This window comes from Pholcus phalangioides, unplaced genomic scaffold (genome assembly GCF_987345545.1).
Source record: "Pholcus phalangioides strain wild (caught in Gottingen) unplaced genomic scaffold, Ppha-v1.0 ptg000001l_1, whole genome shotgun sequence".
Lineage (NCBI taxonomy): Eukaryota > Metazoa > Arthropoda > Arachnida > Araneae > Pholcidae > Pholcus > Pholcus phalangioides.
In genome coordinates, this window is record NW_028301594.1 from 2,428,517 (window position 1) to 2,454,454 (window position 25,938).

General features: G+C 39.9%; 1 protein-coding gene across 1 annotated transcript in view; it reads right to left on the minus strand.

Annotated features, from left to right (window-relative positions):
* Window positions 1-1,203: 1,203 nt before the first annotated feature.
* LOC149089671 (uncharacterized) overlaps window positions 1,204-25,938 on the minus strand; it is a 61,782-nt gene continuing 37,047 nt past the window's right edge. Inside the window, exons 17-31 of the mRNA XM_089234539.1 lie at window positions 25,174-25,300; window positions 23,725-24,018; window positions 23,389-23,636; window positions 21,612-21,836; window positions 18,655-18,779; window positions 10,587-10,713; window positions 7,771-7,930; window positions 7,499-7,611; window positions 6,984-7,094; window positions 5,450-5,575; window positions 5,206-5,332; window positions 4,038-4,331; window positions 2,397-2,665; window positions 2,056-2,289; window positions 1,204-1,965 (exon numbers count right to left, since the gene is read on the minus strand). Of these exons, the coding sequence (XP_089090665.1) occupies window positions 1,810-1,965; window positions 2,056-2,289; window positions 2,397-2,665; window positions 4,038-4,331; window positions 5,206-5,332; window positions 5,450-5,575; window positions 6,984-7,094; window positions 7,499-7,611; window positions 7,771-7,930; window positions 10,587-10,713; window positions 18,655-18,779; window positions 21,612-21,836; window positions 23,389-23,636; window positions 23,725-24,018; window positions 25,174-25,300 (2,736 nt within the window). The 3' untranslated portion in view covers window positions 1,204-1,809. The remainder of the gene's footprint in view (window positions 1,966-2,055; window positions 2,290-2,396; window positions 2,666-4,037; window positions 4,332-5,205; window positions 5,333-5,449; window positions 5,576-6,983; window positions 7,095-7,498; window positions 7,612-7,770; window positions 7,931-10,586; window positions 10,714-18,654; window positions 18,780-21,611; window positions 21,837-23,388; window positions 23,637-23,724; window positions 24,019-25,173; window positions 25,301-25,938) is intronic.

The window sequence follows — 25,938 nt, forward strand, 5'->3', positions numbered from 1 at the left end:
AACCAACAATAACCATTCGTTATTGAATGATCCCATCCGCCTTGATATTCTCTAAAAACCCCTTCATTGCAGATGTGAATGCGCGTTTTATGCGAAAACACGCAAAATCACTTGATACTTTCCTTATTTAAAGACTTACAAATAATGAAGTCTCATTTAATTTCGGAAAAATTTGTCCATACCCTTCATAATGTTTTCCATCAGCCCCATTGATTCAGGATGGGTCACAAAAGGTTTGGACGAGGAGGAGGGGGTTCACAATGATTTTCTTCCACGTAAATTATTAGTTATTAACCTTCAAAAATATTTAAACTAAGAGAAATTGATTAAAATAGCTGATATAAAGGTATTATATTAGGCTTTGGATATTTTATTATATATATATATATATATTTTTTTTTTTTTTTTTTTTTAATAAAAATATATTTATAGTTTTTTATCGTCTTGGGAGGGGGGCATAAGCCCTCACGTCCCCTGCATACACCTCTGATCAGCCCCAGTATAATGTGACGTGTGGCAACAAAACATACAGCAAAACTTATTTGGAGCATTAATGCATCTGCGACATTGACTTAGCTCCATTTTTTGACTGAAGGGTTGTACTTGAGGGGATTAGTACACGCAAATTTTCCAAAAAACGCATTTTCGAATTTGTAAATTTTCAAATGCTGTGAAGTTTTCTGAGTGTAACTGTGCTCACGTTTTTGTTCTACCTGTACTATAAAAATATTTTTAAAATATTTTAATATAAACTGCTGGCAGGCATTATATATATGCTTATGTTTTTCGCTTAAATATGCTCTTTTCTTTTTTCGAACACCACTCATGTCTTGAAGCTTTGCGTGCCTCTCAACACTATGATGTTACATACTTTAACACGAGGATTTTTTTATTAAAATTATTTTAAAAAAAATTTATGGCACAAAATATGAGTAAATTTTGGTGATTTTTGAAAAAGTTGCATGTTGTTGTTGAAGTTAAAATTCAAGAAAACATAACCAGCAATTAAAATCTTAAAGTTCGTGTTAAATTGTATAAAAATATCCATCGTATTTGAGAAAAAAAAAATTGACTGCCTAAAAAGAATAGAAAATTTGTAAATGTTCCTTAAACGAAGGAAATTTTTCCCATAGGAAAGCATGGGATGCCAAGATCATGCACCAACCCCCCCCCCCCCACCCTTAAATAGACATAAAGCGTGCTCTTTCAATTAAAAAAATGCAGAATCCAATTTTAATTAGAGAGTGTTGCATTCCCCAAATTTTAGATGGCAATAAATAGAAATATGACATCTAGTATCATTTCTCACGTATAGTCTAAATATGTAAATTTTGAAGTGCAAACTGACGTTTTGGCACCCCTTGCCGCGTAGAAGAAGCAGTTAAAGGGTGAATTCGACGCCCCTTCTGGGATCCCTCGCCCGGAGAACAAGGCCCGCCTGCTTCTCCCCTAATTGCTGTCTCAAGTATACGTAGTAAAGTAATGCTTTGCTGCCATTTCTTAGCAAATCCTCTCCTTAGACTCTCTTTTTCCGTGTTCGTTTTATGTTTTTTTCTTTCATCAGTCTAGTACATATTTGGCTGTCTTCGGCACGGCTTTCGTTCATTTAGGCTGCACTACACCAGTGCTAAAAGAAACACATTCGTCGTTAAGTTTTGCACACCAGTGTAGAATACGTTAACTGAGAGTAGCCCATTTCCATCTGCCACTTGTTTAAGCATTTTTCTCCTGGTTGGTTTCACGGTAATGAGGAATTTTTTTGTCCCAAGTTCAAGACTAGCGAACAAGATGAATTTTAGACGAACGAGTCTATAGGTAATTGTTTTTGGCCTTGCACACAGATTTCCATGATATCCAAGCATTATCGTGCAAAACTGGATCCGCTGCTGGATCTAGAGGAAAGTTCTTAGGAGGCAATGATTCTCTCTTGAATTTATCGAGTCTTCGTTGCAATTTGTGCATGACCTGTAACAAAAAGAATTTCAAGCTAAAAACTTTAAGAACGAGAAGATGTTCAAAATGCAATGTACGAAGTGAAACAGGTCAAGAGCATACCGATGGCAACGAGCGGCTGAGATTGTTCATTTCGCAGGGATCTTTCTGGATGTCGAATAAACAAGGGGATTCTTCCACGTGACATGCAGTGTTTCCTCTCAGAGGTATGTTCACAAAACACGATGACTCCCTGTTCGCATTCCTTCTACTCGTTCTCGTTTCCCGCATGCACTTGCCGTACTTCTTGTGTAATATTTTTGTCACCGTACATCTCTCCAACTCCCTCATGTATATCTAAGAAAAATAAGAAATAATTGAAATATAACTCGGCAATTACATGATGATGTCAGTTCCAAGATATTCCATTGATAATTCGGAAACTCAATGAGAAAAAAACTGACGGCGTGGTGCTGCTCCTCCTCCTCGTACGTGAAGTGCTCTTCCTCGTCGAAATCTCTTATGAACTTCCCTTGCTTGTCGAACCATCCGTCGAACATGCCGTCATTATTGGTGCCGTAGATCAGCTTGTAAGGCCACATGATGATAGCTTCGTTGTTCCAGACTTGATCGACGTTCAATAAAACTTCACTCCTCGATGAGTTACTCTTTCCGCGGATCCTGGACCATTGGTCTACGCCGTCGATCCTATTCAAGTCTTTCGGGTCCTTGCCTGAAAGAAAATGATCAAATGATCAATTTTTTATAGAAGACTGCAACCATGTCGTTGACTTGAAGCTCTTTGAAATACCAGGCTGACTCATCCACCATCTCTAGTGAGCAAGCGTGCCGTCAATATTGTCGCTTTAGCCAGTCACTGACCAGCCCCTGCCTAGCATTTTTTTTTAAGATTCCCGACACATCACTTGAGCGGCATAGCTGTTTTTTGCCCGAAGATGGACGACGAATCCGCTCTCCTTTATAGGTGCCTTAAGGTACGTCTACATCATGTTTACTCGCTTTGACCGTGCGGTAAGCACGGCGAAAACAAAATTCAAAGCGAGTAAGCGTATGTAGACGTTCCTTTACCTTGACTGACTACTACTTAACCGTGCATTCACCTCGTGTACATACACCTCTGCGGAATTTTCTGACGAATCGGTACATATCTGAATGTATGTTCCGGATGCATGCGTGGACGTATTTGTGTTGTCAGAGGTGTGCTCGTTTCATGTTCTTGCTACTAAACCAAACACCAACATCGCTATATTGCAATTTACTGCCATTAATGGGATGGGTTGGAAATGAAGGCGCCGTCTATCGGTGGTCGCCTCAAGCTCGTTAGGGAAAATATCTCATTGATGTCCTCCCTAGCGTTTGAGCCTGGGATCGTGACGACAATCTTCACGATGGTAGACGAGCATCTTACTACCACGCCACTCGGACGCGTTTCACGTTCTTGGTGGTGCTGCCAACTTACTTCCATATTTTGAAGTGAAGAGGGCAAATGCTTGAATATCCATGTTATGTAAGTATCATGTTGAAAGTTTGCCTGCTCTCTGTGGAGAGACTTTTTTTTTTCAAACGAGAGACCGACTCGCATTCGCTGTTGGAAAGCCGCGGAAAACCAACTCTAATTGACCATCACTGTGCCGCCAACAGAATTCAAACCTTGAATGTAAGCGGATAAGAACGGAATCCTCACTATGAGAGTCTAACACGATGACCACAGGACCGCAAAACGTATGACCGACTGAAAATTCGGTTCCATCCATGGAAGACCAAACTTCCTGGACTCCCTGTCCCCCAAAAATCCCTGCTGCCTGCTATATACGATCATATGATAGTACAGCGATTCTCAACCGGTGCTCCGTGTGAACTTCCAGGGGCTCCGCGGCCCCTCGAGAAAAATAAAAAGCCCAGTAAATTCGAAAAAAAATAATTATTAATATTTTTGAATAATAAGTTAAAAACGTTGATGAATAAATAAAAAATAGGCGTCCGGGGCTACGCCATAGAAATTACATACCAGAAAGGGCTCCGTCGGTCAAAAAAGGTTGAGAACCGCTGTGATAGTACTTAAACAAAATTCCTCTTCTACTCACCAATGGCTCTGTATATCGTTGGCAGCCAGTCACTGATGTGAAACAGATCGTTATCTACGAAGCTCTTCCTTCTGAGCTCAGGGCTCCACATCAAGGCTGCTCCTCTGGTTCCACCCTGCCATAGAGTGTATTTACCACCTCGCAGCGGCCAGTTGGACCCCGCAGTGTCGTCGGCCCCTCTGACGGCACCGCCATTGTCTGTAGTGAATATGAGTAAAGTGTTGTCCAACATCCCGGTCTCTTCTAATGCTTCGGCAAGTTTCCCGACCGAATCGTCCAAGGACGAAACGATACCTGCGTGAATATTTACACAAAGTGTGTTATAACTTGCAACGCTTTTCGAAAAACCAACTTTCGTGCTTAAATTTTATGCATCCACAACAGGAGTCTTCAACCTTTCAAATTCACGGCGGGCCAAATCGAAACTTCCCAGGAATCTCACGGGTCACCATCTCATGTAATTTAGTGACATCTTAATAGATGGGGGTCAATGATGTCTCGAGTTATAAACACAGATAAAAATAATTCAAGACTTTTTTTACTTTAAAATTATTTCTTTTATTAATTATTAATTTTAATTGGCTCTAAATTGTGTTTTTTTTTACTGAATCTGAGAAGTTTTTGATTAATTGCTAGTTTAGTTAATTAATTCTCGGATTAATTTTAATCTGAAATCACTTAAAATGATTATTTAATTATTTATTTCGGTAATTCTGAAATTATTTTTCTTCTCAATATATCTTGAAATCATCTCATTCAATAATTATGCAATTATTCTTTTATCGATTGAGAAAAATAATTTGCATCAGAAATTGCGAAATTATTTCTCTAATTGTTATTGTTATTTTAAATTATAATTTTGAGTTTTTATCAATTTATTCCAGAATTATTATTGTTTTCGTTCATTCTGGAATTATTTCTTCCATTTATTCTAGAATTAATCATTTTCCAATGTTTGTAGCCATTTTCTGAAAATGATCGTCAAGCCACGACAAGAAGATCTGAGGGCCAGATGTGGCCAGCGGATCACACGTTGGAGAACCCCACCTCGATCCACAATTATAATGGTGTAAATCAGCACTACCCATCAGAAAACTGGTGAAGGAAGTGTGTGTGCGCGCGCATAATTTCTCATATAAATTGATGGTGAGAACGAATTCACACTCACCGGCAAACCTGCGACGTGTCTCGTCAGAGATGTAAGAAAATTTTTCCACGTACTTTTCCGGTACCTGCAGTGGATCATATTCGTTGCCGGAATGAACCGCCTGGTGCGACATGTACAAAAACAGAGGCTGAAATAACGAATAGCAACACATTGAATCAATGTCCGACATACACACAACCACAAAAGTTCCAAAAAAAAATTTTCCAAATTATCGAATTACAAAATAATTGGATGCTTTAATTACCTGAGACTTGTTGTGGTTATATATAATAGCTCTAGCTTTGTCCGTGAATAGGTCGGTTGCGTACTGGCCATCGTATTTCCACGCATTTGCGTTATCATCGTGGAAGTCAAGGCCGATGTAATCATCCTGCAACGCAACATATTTAATTATGCATTTTTAGTTGAATTTTTTTTAGTCTTGTTAAAACTAATTCAACTGGTGTTGAGTAAGCTATTAAGTCTATTAAACAGACAGACAGACACGACCGCTGACCGCCCAGAGAAACCATTTTGGGATGGTTTGCGCTCTTTCCCAAAGGGATGGACGGTCTCGGAGAGCAGTCTATGAAACAGGGTGTCTTGAAATTGACGAGCCAGTTTCAAAAATAGATAAGATAAGAAAGGGAATGTGTGCGATAGAAATGCACTGTTGTTGCATCTTGTTTGGGAAACTGATAAATTTTCAGTCAGACAGAATTATCAAAATTAGTTACATGCTTTTACAACCAAAGGCTAGACCATTGTTTCCCGAACTTTTTGTTTCATCGCCCCCTTCATCAGCAATTTCTTTCCTCTCATCGCGCCCCCCCCCAACTCAAGTGAAACCATATGATCCTATGTTAAGTCCGTAGCTTCTGTCAACCCCCAGGACCATTCCATCGCCCACCAGGAGGCGATATTGCCCACTTTGGGAAACACTGGGCTAGACCTTTGGAAGGCTAACCTTCCAGCCTTCAAATATTTTCAATCCTTTATGGTCTCTTTGGGGGGAGGGGGGCTCACGGTGCCCTATTTTCTCACGAGTACCTATGCCTCTAGTTGCAATAGCTCATATCTGTATGCCACAGGCAAAGTGTCACAAAAGGCAAATTTCACAGGCGTTTAAAGTTTTTTAGTATGTTTTTCTACGGAGCTCGCTTGTCTTATAAAGTGAATATCTCTGTTACCTATTAAAATAGGACTTAGTGTTTTATATCTACATGTGTAATGTAATAAAAGTACTACTACTACTTAATCGTACATGCACCTCGTACACATTCCTCTACGGAATTTCTAACGAATCGGCGCATGCCGTAATGCGTGTTCATAGCGTGCGTTTCCTATAAGGTATTTATGATGTCGGAATGGTGCCTGTTTTTCTGGTTTTGTTGTCTTCCTGGTTCTGAAATCTATCTATGATAAATTTTCAGTCAGACTAAAAATACTTCCATATTTTGAAGAAAAGATGGTAAATGCTTGAATCTGCATTTTATGTCAGTATCGTGTTGTGCTCTGTGTGGAGAGCCTTTTTTGAATGGGGGGACCAGCTCGCTTTCCCTCTTAGTAGTTGGAAAAACGCAGAAAACCAATTTCAACCGACCAACACTGTGCGTCAACGGGGTTAGAACCTGGATCTTCAGAGAGAGAGAGAGAGAGAGAGAGAGAGAAACCAACATGATGCCCACGCGGCAACGAAAAGCCCTACAAATTAATAGCGATATCCTAATATTGACGAAGATGGTCATTGCACCCTTTATATGGATATATAATTTTCGGTGCTCGTATAACTTACTCACATCAAGGGCGAAATGGCTGTAGTAATCTTCCTTCCCGGTCCAGTATCCAAAAAAAGATTTGAATCCTCGCCGTGTAGGAATATAATCTTCACGGAAAAACCCCAGATGCCACTATAAAAGTAAAAAAAAAACGAATAAACTATTAGAAATTCTTATTTCATTTAAGAATATTTGAATAAAAGTTGGTGGTATTCTTGGCATGAATGTCACTAGATTATCCTTGCATTCAAGTTGACCTTGACATAATGACATTGTCATAAACCGTAGGCTGTAAAACCGATAAGAGAATTGCGACAAGTATCATTTTTAGATATTTTTTTATGTACCAACACGTCACTATGATAACCATCTTATAATCTGTAATAAAATTTTATTACACATACGAGAGACGTAAAAAAGAACTTATCTTCACCTAAAGTTGATTTTATATGGATGGTTTATGACTCGTATTCTATATATATAGGGAGGCCTGATATTAATGCATGTGGATAAAATTTTGAATGAAATGAACTTGCTTTTCCGACACCATGGCTGACGTATCCCAGATCATTTAGATATTGAGGTAGAATCTTCTCTTTCAGCGGGAGTCCAGCCGGACATGCGGCGGATATGACGAGATGCTGCAAACCTGCAACAAACATGACCACATACTAAAATATTTTCTTGCAAAAAAAGCCCGTTTAAAGTAGCATAAAAATCGTTCAAAAAAACAACTTGAAAACAGTTCAAACCAGAGGAGAAAACGTATTTTGCTAAGAGGTTCAATGTAGGTTTTGTGAATACTAACCGAGGCGTATGGGGTATTTCCCAGTCATGAGCGAACCCCTTGAAGGTGAGCAAGATGGCACCACGTAGTAATTGTTTAGGATGACTCCATCTCTGGCAAAAGCGTCGATGTTCGGCGTTGGTATCTGCTCCGATCCGTGGAAACTTACGTCGTTCCATCCCTAAAATAACATCGTTGGATGCTTAGCACTTTTCAGTTCCCAGTGTGGAAATAGAAACTGGTCATATGGATAATTTATTATGTAATAAATGGGTTAATTTATGTATATAATAAATGGGTTAATTTATGTATATAATAAATTGAAATTTGATCAACACATAAAGACAAGTATACAGTCAAATATAAGATACTTAAAATAAGAATAAAAAAAAGAGATTGCATTCTATTTATTACTCAAGAGATTCAATTAATATCATTAATTAGTAATCATTTAAATTTTTTAATACATTTTTCCGATTTTATTTCATGATTTAGATTATTATTAGAGATACGTAAATTTCGTTTTTACGAAATAACCGCGATAAATGCGAAATTTACGAAATAAACGAGGTAAATGCGAAATTTGATTTTTTATTATTTTTTTAGCGAAATCTAGGTAATTTGCACTTTTTCAAGTGAGAAAGTCGTAATCTTGATCAGTACTTGTGAATGTGCTTGAAAGGGAAACCGCAAGCATCAGTTCTTTCCCCTTTAACATTGTGTTAAATGTAAATACAGTCGAGTTCGGTTATATTGTTATAACATAGCCCCTAGGTGATTTTTCCAGGGCTTTCTGCAGCATGTTATATCCGGATTATTTTCTTAAGACCGTTCTTTTGGTTTGTTATATCCACAGTGAATTGTTACATGTACCCTGCTTTAAGCAAGGTATGTTATAACAGAGGTAAAAATATATAGACGTGAATGGACCAAATTTTAAGAATTCCACATCCGTATGTTATATCCACGGGTTATGTTATAAGTGTACTTGACTGTTGCGAGTATTGGACATATAATCATTATTGCAGTCCGGGATCATAAATATTTTTTGGGATACAATGCTTAATACTTTTTGCAAAGAATTTCTGACCATGTTAATATTATTCCCGTAATCACCATCCCAAACTGTGATAGCATTTTGTATAACTGGCAGTACACAAGCAAAACTGTATATTGATCGAGGAAAGACTGGGCAAACGATATTTCTCGATGTGTGGATTCCGATGTTAGTAAATTTCAATTTATTACTTATTGCTACTGCTTGGGATTTACACGTTTAATTCGTTTTAACGAATACCGTTATAGCGAAAATCTCGTTTTTACGAAAAAGCTTTCTAATCATCCAGATAAGTTTACATGGGAAACGATGTAAAAATCTGAAATTCCTTTATATCGAAGTTTCGTTATTACGAAGTGGTTTCTCCGGTCTCTTTGAGTTGGTCATAACGGGATTCGATTCGACTCTAGTTGAAAATAAATGCATTCAGTTTTTTTAAGATTAGGAGTTAGTTTATCGCATTTTAACCAATTTCAGATTATTAAAATATCAGATTCATGTTTAATTTTGAGAATTGATTGGTTTTGATCAGATATAACTATATATTGCTGTAGCATCTGCGTGACTTATGATATTGCCATTTAGTTGTAAGTATTGAATACCATTAACATAAATTAAAAATATTAAAGGGATAAGCACGGATCCTTGAGGGACCCCACTGATAATTTCCTTAAATGAATCAATGTGATTATGAATTTTGATTTCTTGTTTTCTGTTAGTACGATAGCTTTCAAACCAATTACAGGCTATTTCCTTGATTCCGAATTTATATGTTTTTTCTAAGAGCATATTATGGTTGACACTGTCAAATGCTTTGCGTAAATCGAGAAAAATGTCAATAGTTTTTTATTGTTATTAACATTTTTATAAATATACTCGGAGAGTTTCAAATTGATATTTCTGTAGTTTTATTTTCAAGCACGAAACAATGGTACGATTTAGAGCTGAGGAAGTTCATTATTTTTTATATAACAGCCTGTTCTATTATTTTTGACAAAGAGTAATAAATGGACAGTTTATGTAATAACTAGCGGGGGGGAGGGGGGGAGACATACTTTTTTGGTGTCTCGAATGATATTTCAGCTTCCTTAAGAGAAAGTAATATAAAAAATTTAACTCCTTACTTGATCATAAATAAACAACCAAAAACAACAACAACACACATCCCTCAAAAAGGATATAAGATGGTTTTGAAATTTTGATTTTTTAAAGGTTCTTGTTTCAGTTGAAATGAATTGATGGATATAATATTTTGAAAAGTATTGATGTTTATACAGGGGCCCTAGCGTACCTTCTAGGGGCCCCGGGGCAGACATTTTCTTAGGGCCTCTTAAAAAGGAAAAAATTATATGCAAAATAAGTATACAATTTTTGTGAGACCCCCATTCGGCTCGGGGCCCCGGCGCAGTGCCTGGTTGCCCCAGCTTAGTTACGGCCCTGTGTTTATAGGTACGCCTTAGAAATATGGACTTTTCGTACCCCATGGTTAGATTCCATAGCTCAAGCTAATAACAAAACTTAATTGCTTACCTCTTACTCTCAAGGGTGCGTTGATTTCCTGAGCATGATACGATAATACCGGCCGTATTCACCAACACAGTTTAAACTCCAGTCGCAGGTGAAAGGATTGAATATCGAAAAGGATTGGTTAAATTGAGGATTTTAACCAATCCGTGTCGATCGCTAATCGTTTAACCTGCGATTGTAGTTTAAACTGTGTTGGTGAATACGGCCGGTATGTGATGCAATATAAATCCATAGTATAACGAAATGCAATTACCAAATCATCTGCGATGATCAGCACAACATTAGGCAAAGGATTGGAGGCATGAACTCCACTCGACAGAACCGTCATGAGCGAGAACAGCTTGAATAGAATGGAATACATGTCGAGGCAATTGTTCCGGCTTCACCGAAAACTGAAAATGTAAAATAAAACCAAAGTTATATCAGAGCAACTTGGATCGTAAACTCCGCGCATCATGGAGTCTGACGAGTCTCTAACTCAGGATGAATTTTATTAATTTTTGTTTTCTTACGCTAGACATTCACTATATAAGGGGCCCGTGATCAGAGTGCAGACTCCGTTTAGGCGAAAGATATGGTTCTTCAACCTCTTAATACTTGCGGATCGGTGAAATTGAGTGAACAATTTTGCTTTCATTATTCATTCGAGAAATACGAGTTGAATTGAGACACCTGTGTGTGCCGGTTATCGAATAAAAACAACTATCTGTTATAAGTCTGAGAGAAAATCAGTGGTTGGCGTAAAACAGGTATCTAGGCCGTAGCGTACCTTCTCGGGGCAGACATTTTCTTGGGATCCCATAAAAGGGAAAAAATTATGCAAAATAAGCGTGCATTTTTTGTAAGGCCTCCATTCGGGGTCCTAGGGCAGTGTCCCGGTTGCCCCAGCCTAGTTACGGCCCTGAACGGTATGCAGCATGAAAACGAACAATATGATGCCGTATATTTTTATTTTCATGCAAATCTCGTACGATATAATACCTGTTGATATGTTTTTATACTTGCCGCAGAATTCCAGCTATCGTTTTATTATTATACCATGATATTATTAAATAGACAAATAATTTTGTACTTTTGGTTGCGCCGAATATAGTTCAAACTAACCGGTAATAGGATATTTTACGATGTGCATATTTTTTATTGATGGCTGAGGTTACCAGACTCAGAAACTCAGAAAGGAGGACGCTTAAACACGCACCCTCGGAAACGTCACCTTTTCCAGTTTCTTAATAGATGGCGCCACTATACAAACAAAAACCCGCTTTTTTTATATTTTTTTAAGGGTTCTGATTTTTCCAAACCAAAACCCTTAAAAAAAACAAAACAAATACCTATTCGTCTCGCCCCGCTTTTGATGAACTGTTCACACAGGCTGGTCAGTTTTATTACTTTGCCCGGAGCAGGGTGAGAAGTCATCTTTCTCTACCCTCAGAAAGTTTTTCTTTCGGGAGCGTTGTTTTTTTACCTGAGGCGATTTCGCCATAGTAATCAGCAAGGAGTGTTGTTTGCATCCTATTTTCTTCATTTCATTATGGAGGAAGTAAGCCCCTCCCCCTTCAGAATACTGCATTATAGCTGTTGGTGAGCAAACATATTCTCAAAATGGATGTCACGGTTTTTTTCTTGTAGATCAGTCTTTTTTTTTCTAGTCTTTTCATGTTATCCTGGAGCAAGCTGAGCCTAGTGTGGTGTCTAGTGTGGTGTTGGGCAACTTGGGTTCTTGTATTCTGGGAATTCCGACGGTGATTGGTCAAAGAGTGTAAAAATGTGTGTGAAAAAAACAAAAACAATTGATATATGTTTCAGAGTGAAAAAAAAAACAATTCTGGAAACTTCAAAAGGAGAACAAATGGGAGAATTTTCTAAAACGTAGGACGACGCTTGAAATGACATCAAAAAGGAGGACACGTCCTCTCAATAGAGGACACCTAGTAATCCTATTGAGGGAAGTGATGGTTCTAGACTTACAATAATATGCGCTACTAGTTGTTACCCGCTCCTTCGCTCTCGTGTATTTGGTAATCTGAAAATTACACTGCTGGCCACCCAAATTGCAACACCAAAAAAGACAAGAGATATCGCAACAATATTTATTTTGTAGATAACATGTTGACCAAGCATCAAATGATTAAATTTATAGACTTCTGTGAAGTGTGGTTCCTGCCAAAATCAGTAGCCAGAGTAGCCGCCATTGTTGGAGATCACCGCTGCCACACGCCTCGGCGTTGATTCAAAGAGACTTTGGATGTGTTCTTGGGGTACAGCAGACCAAGCAGCTTCCACGCGTTGTCAAAGTTGATCTGGTGTGGCAGCTGGGGATGTAATCTGGGTCAATCGTTGAGCAACCATGGACCACATGTTTTCTATCGGCGAAAAATCCGGAGAGCGAGCTGGCCAGGGAAGCAATCAATTCAATCTGGCGATTGACGAAGAATCTTTGGACAATGCGTGCCACGTGTGGTCGCGCATTATCCTGTTGAAATATGGCTGTGGGCAAGCCCTGAAGGTAAGGAAGGACAACTTGCTCCAACACCTCGGAGATGTAGCGCTTTCCTTTTTAAAGTACTGGCAATGCGTAGTAGAGGAGTGCGAGAGTGATATCCAATACCGCCCCATACCATAATACCCGGTGCAGGACCAGTGTGGCGGTGCATAACGCAGCTGTTCAGCATCCTCTCTCCACGGTGTCTCCAGACTCGAATCCGACCATCGTGGTGTTGCAGACAGAAGCGTGACTCGTCAGTAAAGACAATTTCATTCCATTGTGCCGTCCACATCCTTCTTTCATCGCACCATTGGCGGCGGAGACGTCTGTGGTTCTGCGTCAAGGGTGGGTAGACGAAGCAATGGACGTCTTGCGGACAGACCACTCTGCAGTAAACGGCGTCGAATGGTACGCGCAGACACATGTGCTGTGCTATGTATACATACACATATGTGTACTTTTCTATGATTCCCCCATATGATATTTGTACGCCTCATGATCCCTTAGGGGTTGAGTTTTCAGAAATCTTATCTTAGTAGGTATCTACATTATAAAATATAATACTGACCAAATTTCATATTTATATCTTCAGCGGTTTCGGTTCGGTTATGATTGCCTCGTATAACTTTTGAATCACCTTATGATTCCCCTTACAGGTTGAAATTTGAAAAATTCCTCCTTAGTGAGTCATAAAATAAAACTACTGACTAAATTTCATATTTATAACTTCAGCGGTTTCAAGGCTCGGCATGATTGCTCCATATAACTTTTGAACTCCCCTTGCGGAGTTGAATTTTTGAAAAATCCCTTCTTAGTGAGTCTCTACATTACAAAATAAAAATACTGATTCAATTTCGTATTTATGGCTTCAGCTTTTTGGCTCGGCGTGATTCTTTATATAATTTTTAGAACAGCCCCCTCCCATGATCCCTTTAGCTGGAATTTCGAAAAAAAAAACCCCTCCTTAGTGAGCCTTTACGTCATGAAATAAAATTACTGACCAAATTTCATATTTGTAGCTCCAGCGGTATCGGTTCGGCGTGATTTCTCTATGCAATTTTTGAATCTTTTTCGACCCTGATTGGGTTCTGGGTCACACAGGGACTGTATAAAAAGTTAATATTTTTATTTTATTAGCTACACAAATCCCCTCATGAATGGCATATCTGAATCTTCCCAACATGAATGGCATATCTGAGCACTACACGTTATTTGGAAACTTTTTCTAATTGGAAGTATACCTCTAAGATCAACGGTTCGTCAGTAAAACTCCATACCCCTCTGTTTGCTATGCACCCTGTTTATATTGAGATTATCACACACAGTAAAAAAAAAAAAAAAAAAAAAAAGCATTGTCTTCCTGCTGCCATCTATCAAATAAACACAAAACTATTTTTTTATAATTCTTCAAATACAATTCTCTGCTGGTTTTTTAAACCGGTATGCGGCATAAAAATGAATAAATGGGATTACACTATAAAATTTTGATAAAAGATCTTTAAAACTGTAAAAATTCAACGAATAAGTGCATCAGTTACATTCGGGCAAATTCAATCAGTGATCTTGGCTGAATTTTTTCGAGTTTTATCAAAGAGCTTTTGCAAAACTTTTATAGTGTAATCCCGGCCTTAGACACAGAAGGTGCTCAATAACTCACCTCACGTAAATATCGAGCTTAATCTTTCAAATTCACGATACCATTGGCATGTTTCGCTGATGCTGTGCAAAACACAACTTAGTTTTGAGATTAAAATTAATTATCTCTCTCTCTCTCGAGCATTATAATTAACTATACATATAAGTGAAAAGATCATACTTTTATGCAGGAAGTTCATCAGTGTCGTACCAGCTGGTATTATCCCGCGAAGAATGATTCGTGTTGATTTGCTTTCCAGTGTTATAAATGGCACGCACCGGCGAGAGTATAGCTTCGTCGGCGATAATATAAACAGGAATACAAGGAGGGTAGACAAAAAAAGATAACTTTGTTTTGATAATAAAAAAGATCAGTGATATCCGCCATTGTTCCCGATAATGAACAAAGGGCAACATTTGAATCGAGAACTTATCAGATATTTTGACACTATCTCCTATACACATTACCTGTTTATATATTTTGCTATTTTTCTTCTCAAGAAGTGATGATATGATTCATCAGAAATCGATTAATAAAGCAAAGGTAACATTTGTGATTAATTGTCTCGGGATATACTGATGATGTCAATATACGTAAAACGTTGATGCACCTTCATTGACGAAATCATCGAGTCATTGAAAATATCGAGCCACTCTTCTACTTACGAACACGTTTCGTTCCGAGCATCTTTAACATTTTCCAGTCGTATGTCGATTAGTTGAAATTAACGTAAACTGAAAAATTAAATTTTCTGGATATTATGCCGAAACTGATATTTGGAAAGAAAAGCGATGGTCTCCTCGGGGAATCGAACCCGGGTCTCTTTGTGTACTGGGCAAGCGAGATAACAAATACACCAGAGACACACTTTCCACTTCCTTATAACTCGCATTAGTAGCGTGAAGCGTTGAGTGGAGACAGCAGCCTCCCTTGAGTCCAGCAATTTTCGCCCCAGTTTGCGTTTTTGTATTAACAGATGGTATTTTTTCGGACGTATTATAACGTACAGTAACGTACAATACTTCAATCGTTACACTTCACTCATAGTCAGAAAATTTGATGCAGATGGCAGCAGTGCACATAACAAGCATTATACAGAAAAAAAATTCGCGTTGGGTTCAAAACACGTATACATATTCCGGCATGTACCAGTTCATCAGAAATTCCGTAGAGGAATGCGTATGAGGTGCATGTACGGTTAAGTAGTAGTAGTAGTCATATGTCGAGGTGGACTCGACTTAAGACCGCATTATGAAACAACGATACTTCATTGTTACAACGGTCCTTTACGATAATTGAATGGCCCCTGTTAGTTCGACTTCTTATCAAAACCGCTTCCTTTTTCTTGATTTTTGGAATTATATAACAAACACATTCTCCGCGAGTGTTGTTGTACATTTGAGATTCTTATCACTAAATTTCAGAATGCACCCACCCTTCGGGAACACTTCGATATCTCCAACCAACCAACAAAACCAACAAAAACCAACTTCAGTTGACCACCACGGTGACGCCAACGGGGTTCACAACTGGATCCTCACGATGCCCCCCCCCCCCACGACCGCACAGCGGTGGACCCCGTGACAATTAGATCTGCTACTATGATTTTCCAAAGTATTTGAATTGGTACTATGGTTCCTACATTCAAGTAAAATGGTTCTAACCCCGCCGGAGGCACAGCGTAGTCAGCTGAAGTATATTTTTCTGGGTAATTTCAACTTCAATGCAAGTTGATTCATCGTTCGAAATACCTCTCCGCAGAGAGACCGACCTTCAACTTGATACATACATACATGAAAATTCGAGAATTTGCCACCTTCACTTGAAAATATGGAAGTCAATTGGCAGCACCAGCAAGAACACGAAAGAAGCACAACTCTGACAACATAAATACGTTAGGGACCGTACACACACGTATGCTCAGAACGCACATTCCGACATGTATCGATTCGTTAAAAATTCCGCAGAGGAATGTGTGCGAGCAGAGAGGTGTACGCCGGGGGGGGGGGAATAGGGGCTTGTTGTCCCTTCCAAAGCCAACCCAAAATTAGAATTTTTTTTTTTTAATATTTTTGTGGAAAAATTTAAATATCGAAAGAATACCTTTTAAATAGTATTTTAACCAATTTCTGTCAATTTAAATGCTTTTGGAGGCTGGTAACTCTAAATATTTGGAGAGGAAAATTTTTGTGCTCCCCAAGAAGCCTTTCGTGCCAACTGCAAAGCTCGATCCAGCATCCCCGTGTATGAGATGCATCTACGGTTAAGTAGTAATAGTCAAGGCGAATTGTCTAAAAACATCTGTTTGCCCGGGGGCCTGTGATTACTCTGAAGACGCCTTTGACCAGTAGCTCCACTTTTTTAACCATCTGTGGTCCTCCCAAATTGTTGTTGCTCTGTCTCTCCTGTTGCCAACAAAAAAAAAATTCCACGTTTCTAAGTACAATATTCACTGAGATGTTCGAATTCGAAAAAACGGAGGAAAGTTCGGAAAAACAGCTCTAAAAATGCGGAAAACCCGTTTTACCCGCATTTAATGCTGTTATTTCCCAACTTTCCTCTGTTTTCTGAATTAAAATATCCCACTGAATATTTCACTTAGAAACATGGAATTTTTTTTTTGTTGGCATCAGTAGAGACTGGGAATTAAGTTTATAATTAGGTTTTGGAACATACGAGGACTGCATAAAAAGTTATTATTTTATTTTAATGATTAAACAACCCCTTGCAACATGAATGACATAGCTGAGTAATTTGGACACTTTTTCAAATTGGAAATATCTCTAAGATGAACGGTTCGCCAGTAAATATGCCGTAAATATACGCCTCTATTTGATAGAGTGTAATTTTTCAGGGGGATGATGTCATCCCCCATATGTACCGGAAATACGGTACATATTTATCGGTGCAGGCATCTGTATCAACGAAGATGTTCGTTATCCGAGGCAGAGAAATCACGAAAACATCTTTAACCGAAAAATTCGCACAATCCGACGTATTCGCTAGCCGAAGTGTGTCCTTATTTACATGTAACAGGGTGATTCAGAACTCCATTTTTAGGATCTGTACACAAAAAAAGTGGAATAATTCCAACACACTATTGATTATTTTATTTTTAGATTATTGTAGAATTCATTTTCATCCAATGTGATTTGCAGTAGTGCTTCATTTCCCAATACAAGCCCACCCCCACACATTAAGAAAGAATTTATGATTGTTTTTTCCTAGTGCTTCGATCTTCCCGAATATTGACTTATTATTGACATAGGCGGAAGGGTGGAGGTCGACATCCGCCCCTCCCCGTTCGAGGAGGGAGTCTGCATTCGCTTATGCTTGAATGTCAGCATAAATACCGTGATAGCGCCACTTACCTCTAGGTGACTTTACTTGATGACTTAAGTGTTAGGGGCAGAGTGGGAGTCATGTTCTGGTTTGGTGACTGAAGTGTGACTTTGACTTATATATGCTTTCATTTATGCTTTTGACTAACATATATGCTTTCATTTATGCTTTTGACTAACATATATGCTTTCATTTATGCTTTTGACTAACATATATGCTTTCATTGAAGCGGACGGAATGGGAGCGATTCATGTGAATATACCAACAACCCACAGTATAATTACCGCTTTGAAAAGTCACCGACAACATTTCGTCACCAGTGAGTGAGTGACAGTGATTGAGCAAGTGAGTGAATATGTGAGCGAATGAGTTGGTGAATGAAGTAGCTAAAAGGCTAGTGACCGAGTGAATGACCGTATGAATGACCGAGAGAGGGACAGTATGAGTGACAGAGTGATTGACTAAGTAATTGAGTAACCGTATTAGAGAGAGAGTGATCGAGCCAGTTGGGAAGTTACCAACTGAATGAGCGATTGAGTTTGCGACCTTATGGGTGATTCACTCGCTCGGTCATTTTGCTCACTAACTCCTTGACTCACTTGATCAATCACTCATTTGCTCACTAACCTGCTCATCCATTCACTCACTATATCACTTTGTCGATAAATTTTTTTGTTGATGAATTTTCCCGGCGATAAATTTTCCTTTCGGTGAATTTTCCTCACTTGAGAACGAAAGAGTGGTCAAATTTTTATGAATAATAATTTATTTTAAATATCATTTTGTACAAAGTAGGGAATAAAGAAATTGTGCCATTTTTCCAATCTTTGCTCTTTGGTATGATCTGTTTCCATTTTTTACACCCAAGGTACCCAGGTATATTCGTGGTATTTAGGATTAGCTCTAGGATCCGGCGGCTTGTTTCCTGGAGGAACGGATTTCTTCCTGTACTGGTCCAGTATAACCTCCAGCTGTGAAACTAACTATATGAATAAAGAGGGGAGAAAAAGAGGTATATCAATATTAAAACTCAAATGCATTAATGGTATATTACCATTACCATTACATTAATGAGTGGCAACTTTATTATGACCACCAGACAATTTGAAGCACGTGAGCTATGGCGTCACACTGTTCTGTAATTTCGGCATGTATAAATATAATACAGGGTGGGCAAAAAGTCCGTAGAAACTTTAAAAATGAATAAAAAACGGTTTACAGGGTTAGCATCGCTAGGTCACGGGAATTTTTTTAAAACAGGAAAAATAACTAAAAAACCAGTCGATAGGTGGCGCTGACGTACACAAGTCAAAGAAAAGATACGCAAATAACATACAGAATGCCTCCAAATCGTTTATTACAGCAGTATGTATTCCACATCACCACCACAGGGGATAACACATTGCAGGCGAGTCACAAATCCAGCAACGTCAGACTGCAGCAGGTCTACATACACAATTTACAACGGTAAACTGATTGTGGATTAGGAACGCAAGCTCTTATAACCGTCTCATTTGCATATTTCCACCGAAGTCGCTCGTACCAGCGCCACCTATTGGCTGTTTTTTATGGGGCTTTCCCTGTTAAAAAAACATTCCCGTGACCTAGCAATGCTAACCCTGCAAACCGTTTTTTCTTTCTGTTATTTTTTCGGTTTTTATTCATTTTTAAAGTTTCTACGGACTTTTTTGCCCACCCTGTACTTGAACTCATACTTCTCAGTGCTGATTCGGTCTCGAATGTTTTTAGAGGGGACTGACAAAAAATTAAAAGATAAAAATATTTTTGATGAACCTTGTATTATAAAATGCTGCAAATGATTTGCAGCTTTCACAGAATATTTTACTTTCTTTGTCAAATACATTTGCGTGAAAAACGCTCGCATTTCCAGGAAGATACGTTTTTTTAAATAAAATTCCCCCATTTTTTACGTCGAATGTTTTTTGCTTACACAGGCGGAGTTTTGACCAATTTTACGAAACTTACAGAAAATTTGACACTATACATATGACACACTGAATGGACGAGAAGTGCCGCAACATGACGTGGCATGGACTCGACTAATGTCTGAAGTAGTGCTGGAGGTAATTGACACCATGAATCCTGCAGGGATGTCCATAAATCCGTAGGAGTAAGAGGGGGTGGAGAGCTCTTCCCCCCCCCCCTGCAACAGCACGTTGCAAGGCATCCCAGATATGTTCAATAATGTTCATGTCTGTGGATTTAGGTGGCCAGCGGAAGTGTCTAAAGTCAGAAGAGTATTCCTGGAGCCACTTTGTAGCAATTCTGGACGTGTGAGGTGTCGCATTGTCCTGCTGAAATTGTCCAAGTCCGTCGGAATGCACAATGGACATGAATGGGTGCAGGTGATCAGACAGGATGCTTACGTACCTGTCACCTGTCAGAGTCGTATCTAGACGTATCAGGGGTCCCATATCACGCCAACTGCACACGCCCCATACCATCACAGAGCCTCCACCAGCTTGAACAGTCCCCTGTTGACATGTAGGGTCCATGGATTCATGAGGTTGTCTCCATACCCGTACACGTCCATCAGCTCGAAGCAATTGAAACCGAGACTCGTCAGACCAGGCAACGTGTTTCCAGTCCTCAACAGTCCAATGTCGGGCTCAGGCGAGGCGTAAAGCTTTGTGTCGTGCAGTCATCAAGGGTACACGAGTGGGCCTTCGGCTCCGAAAGCCCATATCGATGATGTTTCGTTGAATGAGTTCGCACGCTGACACTTGTTGATGGCCCAGCATTGAAACCTGCAGCAATTTGCGGAAGAGTTGCACGTCTGTCACGTTTAATGATTCTCGTCTGTCCCGTTGTTGCATGATCTTTTTCCGGAAGCAGCGATGTCGTAGATTTAATTTTTTACCGGATTCCCGATATTCACGGTACCCTCGTGAAATGGTCGTACGTGAAAATCCAAATTTCATCGCTCCCTCGGAGATGCTGTGTCCCATCTCTCGTGCGCCGACTATAACACCACGTTCCAACTCACTTGAATCTCGATAACCTGCCATTGTAGCAGCAGCAACCGATCTAACAACTATGCCAGACACGTGTTGTGTTATATAGGCGTTGCCTAAAATGAAAGTGTTCCCCCCCCCCGAACGAAATTTCTGGCTACGCCCCTGGCCCAGTATATGTCGCAAAATAATTACTTGCGGTAATAATGATGCTTAAAGCTTGATCAATTAATCCGAGAAGCATGTCCGCTGAATACTAGACGAGTTTCTTGGCTGGTGTCAAGAAAAGCTTCGCCAGCCAATGGTTGTTCATGGCCATTAGGTTATGAGTCGATCTTTCTAGGGCGCGGTAGCCCAGGTCGATAAGATATTCGCCTGAAGTACCAAAGAATGTTTAGAGATGTCGCGAGTTCGATACTCGGTTCGTCCTTGTCAGAGTATCGAACTCGCGACACCTCTAAACAACTTTCTAACACAGGGGTACAACAAAAACAGCGACATGACCACAGAGAAAATTGCTACCGCAGGGAGTCTCCCATCGAGAGGTTAGCGCTCGAACCTCTCGATGAGTATAAAAAAAAAACAAGCCTGCCGTTTAGAATCGGCAATAAATTGTAGGTCCCGGTCTAAAATGAACCCACATGAAATTCCTATAACGGACACTCCTTCCCGTTGATAGACACTTATTTTAAATTACTCAACGATCTTCAATGTATTTTACTACTCAATAACGGGCACTTCCAGTTAGCGGAAAATATCTTCAGTCCCAAGGGTGTCCGTAATCGAGAGGTTACACTGTAAAATGAAAAAAAAAAATTAAGTAATTCGTTGAAACGTCACCTGTGGATTTTTGTAGGCAATATTGTTATACTCGCAGGGATCCTCCTGTATATTATAGAGACACGGATGTTTGATGGGATCACAGTTGACGCTGTAATTCTGAGGCCTCTCGCCGCAATCCACAATCACTTTACGTGGATTGAACTTCAATCCACGATATTCGACGGGGAACTTGTTTCTTAGTATCTCAGCGGCCATAGATTTTTCATAGGCAATTTCATTTTCCTGTAATGAATATAGTACAATACTAAGATAAATAAAATAGATTCTTCAAGATGCAGGGTGTCCCATAAATTCATATATGGTTTAAAAATTGAAGAAATTAGTGTACGTTGTTGAATGCGGTTTTGCGAAAAGTGTATTACCACGAAGGGAAATTTACTTTGTCCAAAAATAGTTCAAATTTTAGTCGATAGAGGACGCTGCACGAAAGTAAATATTCAAATCAGAGTCCAATAAAATGCACGGTTTACGATAAGAACTCATCTGTTACTGGCGCTTACAGAAGGTTTTCATACTGACATTAACATTGGTATATAACGCATTATTAATGAAGTTGTTTTATACCCCAGCAATGAGTCACCGGCTTTACGAACGTTTCGGACACACACGGGATGGGAAAAATGTTCTGTATGTTCCCAACAAAGATATTTTGCGAGCTGTTGTGCTGCATGGTCCCTCATTAAATCACATCTAGTGATTTACTGAGCGATTTATGATAACAGCCTGAGCTGTTATCGGTCTAATGAATGAAAGCCATGGTCTCAAAATCATTTTGGAAAACACGTTTGAACATTCCAACAAGATACAGTGCCACCGGACCAACCGTGACCCCCCGCTCTGTCCCACTAGGGTATATAAGCTGGTTCGTCTCAGGAGACGTGGGCCACGGTGGAAAAATCCAGTGACATCCAAGACCAGCAAACCACCCACACCAAGCCAACCAGCAGCAGGATCCAGTGCCAGCGGAGATGTTTTGCGCAGAGTAAAAGTTACCAGCGGTGATGTAGAGTTCATTTTCCTGACTTCTCATTACATCTGCGAATGGCCACGATATTCGCCTGATCTCAATCCGATGGATTACAATTTCGGAGAACAGGGCTTGTGCTAAGAGCCACCAAAGTTTGCCATCCGTGAAGAAAGCTCTGAGTCAGAAATGAGACAAACTTTCTAACGATGAAGAGCGGCGCTGCATATAGCTCAAAATGTTACAAAGAGTTTGAAGCTTTATATCACGGCCAAGGGCAGCTAAGTTGAATTCAAGTGAATGTGATTGTTAACAATTGTATATGGTTTTTTTTTGCAATTTTGTTAATAAAAAGAGTATTCGGGTAATTGGTAACATACAGTTATTTCAATCACTCCCCGATTTTCTTTCGTGCAGTGCTCTCTATCGACATAAATTTTAACTAATTTATTTCTTTCATGTACAGTAAAACCTCGTTAATGAGTCACTCTTGGGAGAGCAAAAATATGACTTGGTAAGCGGAGTGACTCGTTAAACGGAGTAAGCCATAGCTGTGTCGATTCCTGCCTGAGAACACTTATGACTTCCAAAAAGTGACCCGGTAAGCGGAGTGACGTGTTAACCGGGTGACGCACTAATGAGGTTTGACTGTATATTCACAAAAAAATAAAATCCATTTCCGCAAACCGTATTCACACATACAAACCCCTTCAATTTTTATGAACAGTTTAAAAAAACTATTTACAAATTTATGGAACAGTCTGTATGAGTAATGATAAATGATTATGCGTATATTTATATTCTAATTACGACGCTGTTATCAGGCTTTTCGAGCTGCCCTGGTCTCTCCGGTTTGCCCTGCCTGTCGAACCAACCATCCAACGACGTCCTCATCGAACCATTGACCAGCTTGAAGACGCCTTTTCTGACAGACGCGACTTCCCAGACGTCGTCGACGTTGTGGAGAATTTCGTCCCTTGCGGTTCCTGTTTTCTGGCCGTTCAGCGATTGCCACTGGTCTACCCCATCGATGTTTCCGAGATCGATAGCCTTGCCACCTAGATACAACGATATGAATTAATTTCGAGTCTTTAATTAGTAACTGCGTGATTAACCGATTCATTACTTTTTTTATTCTTTCCTTACCAGCTGCGGAGTAGATAGTTGGAAGCCAGTCGCTTATATGGAACAAGTCCTTGTAGATTCTGCTCTGTTGCCTGAGACTCTTGCTCCAGATGAAAGAGACGCCTCTGACGCCCCCTTCCCATAGGGTGTATTTGCTGCCTCGTAGTGGCCAGTTGGAACCAGTGCTACCATCGACACCTTCCACGGCACCTCCGTTATCGGTGGTGAACACTATCAAAGTGTTGTCCAGCAATTCGGAGTTTCCGAGAGCAGCGAAGACGTCACCGACGGCCGAATCAAGGGCTGATACGATTCCTTAAAAACAAAAATACTTGAAAAATCATTCGACATTATGTTATTGAAGGTTCAGGAAGGACTAGCGCAATGAACGACTGAAATTGTACGAGTATTGGGACAGTAAGGAATTTATGCAGGATAATTATCGACAACAATTCACCGCCACGCAATTCACCGACATGAAATTTTCCAGCAGGAAAATCACATCGACAAACATTTCATCGGAAAAGTGACATAGTCCACAGAAGTGCACTATGACAAAAGTGCGTGAGCAGGTGAGAGTGAACCAGTGAGTGAATGATTGTGCAGGTGAGTGAGCCAGTGAGCAAGTGAGTGATTGTGCAGGTGATTGAGCTAGTGAGAAAATAAGTGCGTGAGTCACTCATACGGTCACTAACTTTCTCATTCGCTCGGTCACTCATACAGTCACTGGTGTTCTCAATCGGTTACTCACCCATTCACCGGTTCACTCATAAGGTCACTCAATCGCTCATTTACCCGCTCGTTTAGCCAGTCATCCCATCGCTCACTCATTGGTAACTCACCCACTCAATAGCTCACTAATTTTGTAACTCACTCAATCGCTCACTTAGTTGGTAGTTTACCCTCTCAATAGCTCACTAACTTGGTAACTCACCCACTCACTCTATCACTAATACCATCATTCACTCTCCCTCGGTCACTCATACAGTCACTGGAGTTCTCAATCGGTTACTCATCCATTCACCGGTTCACTCATAAGGTCACTCAATCGCTCATTTACCCGCTCGTTTAGCCACTCATCCTATCGCTCACTCATTGGTAACTCACCCACTCAATAGCTCACTAACTTGGTAACACACCCACTCAATAGCTCACTAACTTGGTAACACACCCACTCAATAGCTCACTAACTTGGTAACACACCCACTCACTCTATCACTAATACCGTCATTCACTCTCCCTCGGTCACTCACTGAAATTTCTGCTAGCTCATTCATCAACTCATTCGGTCACTCACTCACTTACATATTCACTCACTTGCTCAATCACTCGGTCACTAACGCACTGGTGACGAACTGTTTGCTGCTGAATTTACCGAGCGGTAATTTTTCCGTCGGTGAATTGATTGGCGATGAATTTCCCTAACGGTGAATTGTTGGTGGCTCCATTTCCATAAATCAACTGAAATACCAGCGAATCTCCTCCTGTTGTGGTCCTTGATGCCAGTGAAGTTCTTGACGTATTCTGGAGGCACCTGGAGCGGCGAATAAGAGTTTCCAGCGTGGACAGCTTGGTACCCGAGGTACAGGAATAGCGGCTGCAAATGCGAAACAAAACAATCTGAAAACTACTTATAATACACGAGTTATGAAAATTATCTTCATTCATGATTTTATGAAAGATTATGAACTAAAAAAAGCTTCGTTTGAAAAATAGGACAGTTGGATATAAAATAGGTTGGAAAGGCCAAAAAAATACATAAAATATGAGGATGCCCCGCAAAATATATGGTCACCCTACCCATGCTCAGCCAAAACGTAGGGGCGAAAGGTGCCGCCGAACTGAGTCACAAAACGGGATAAAAATACTTTGTTTACATTTTGACTGAAACGTTTGACACAACGGCAACAAAGCAAATAGTTTAAAATTCTGTCCAAGACTCACCTCCCCCCCCCCCCCCACAAGGGTGGGGCTGACAGGGCTCCAGCCTGGAACGATTCTTATCACTTTTTGTTTTTTATAGACTATAAATTCACTACAGGAGGGGCCCGCCATTGATCCTAGCCCTGGGGCTCTGCTGCAGGATGCATGGGGAGGAGGAATGCCAAGACCTCTAGAATGCAGGAATTGAAATCTCTGGCCCAGGGTGTTCGCAAAATCCCTCCCCTAAGCCAGGAGAATAATGCTTGTGGATCTAGTTCCCCGGGCTATGGACCAGAGGAGGGTGCTAAATTC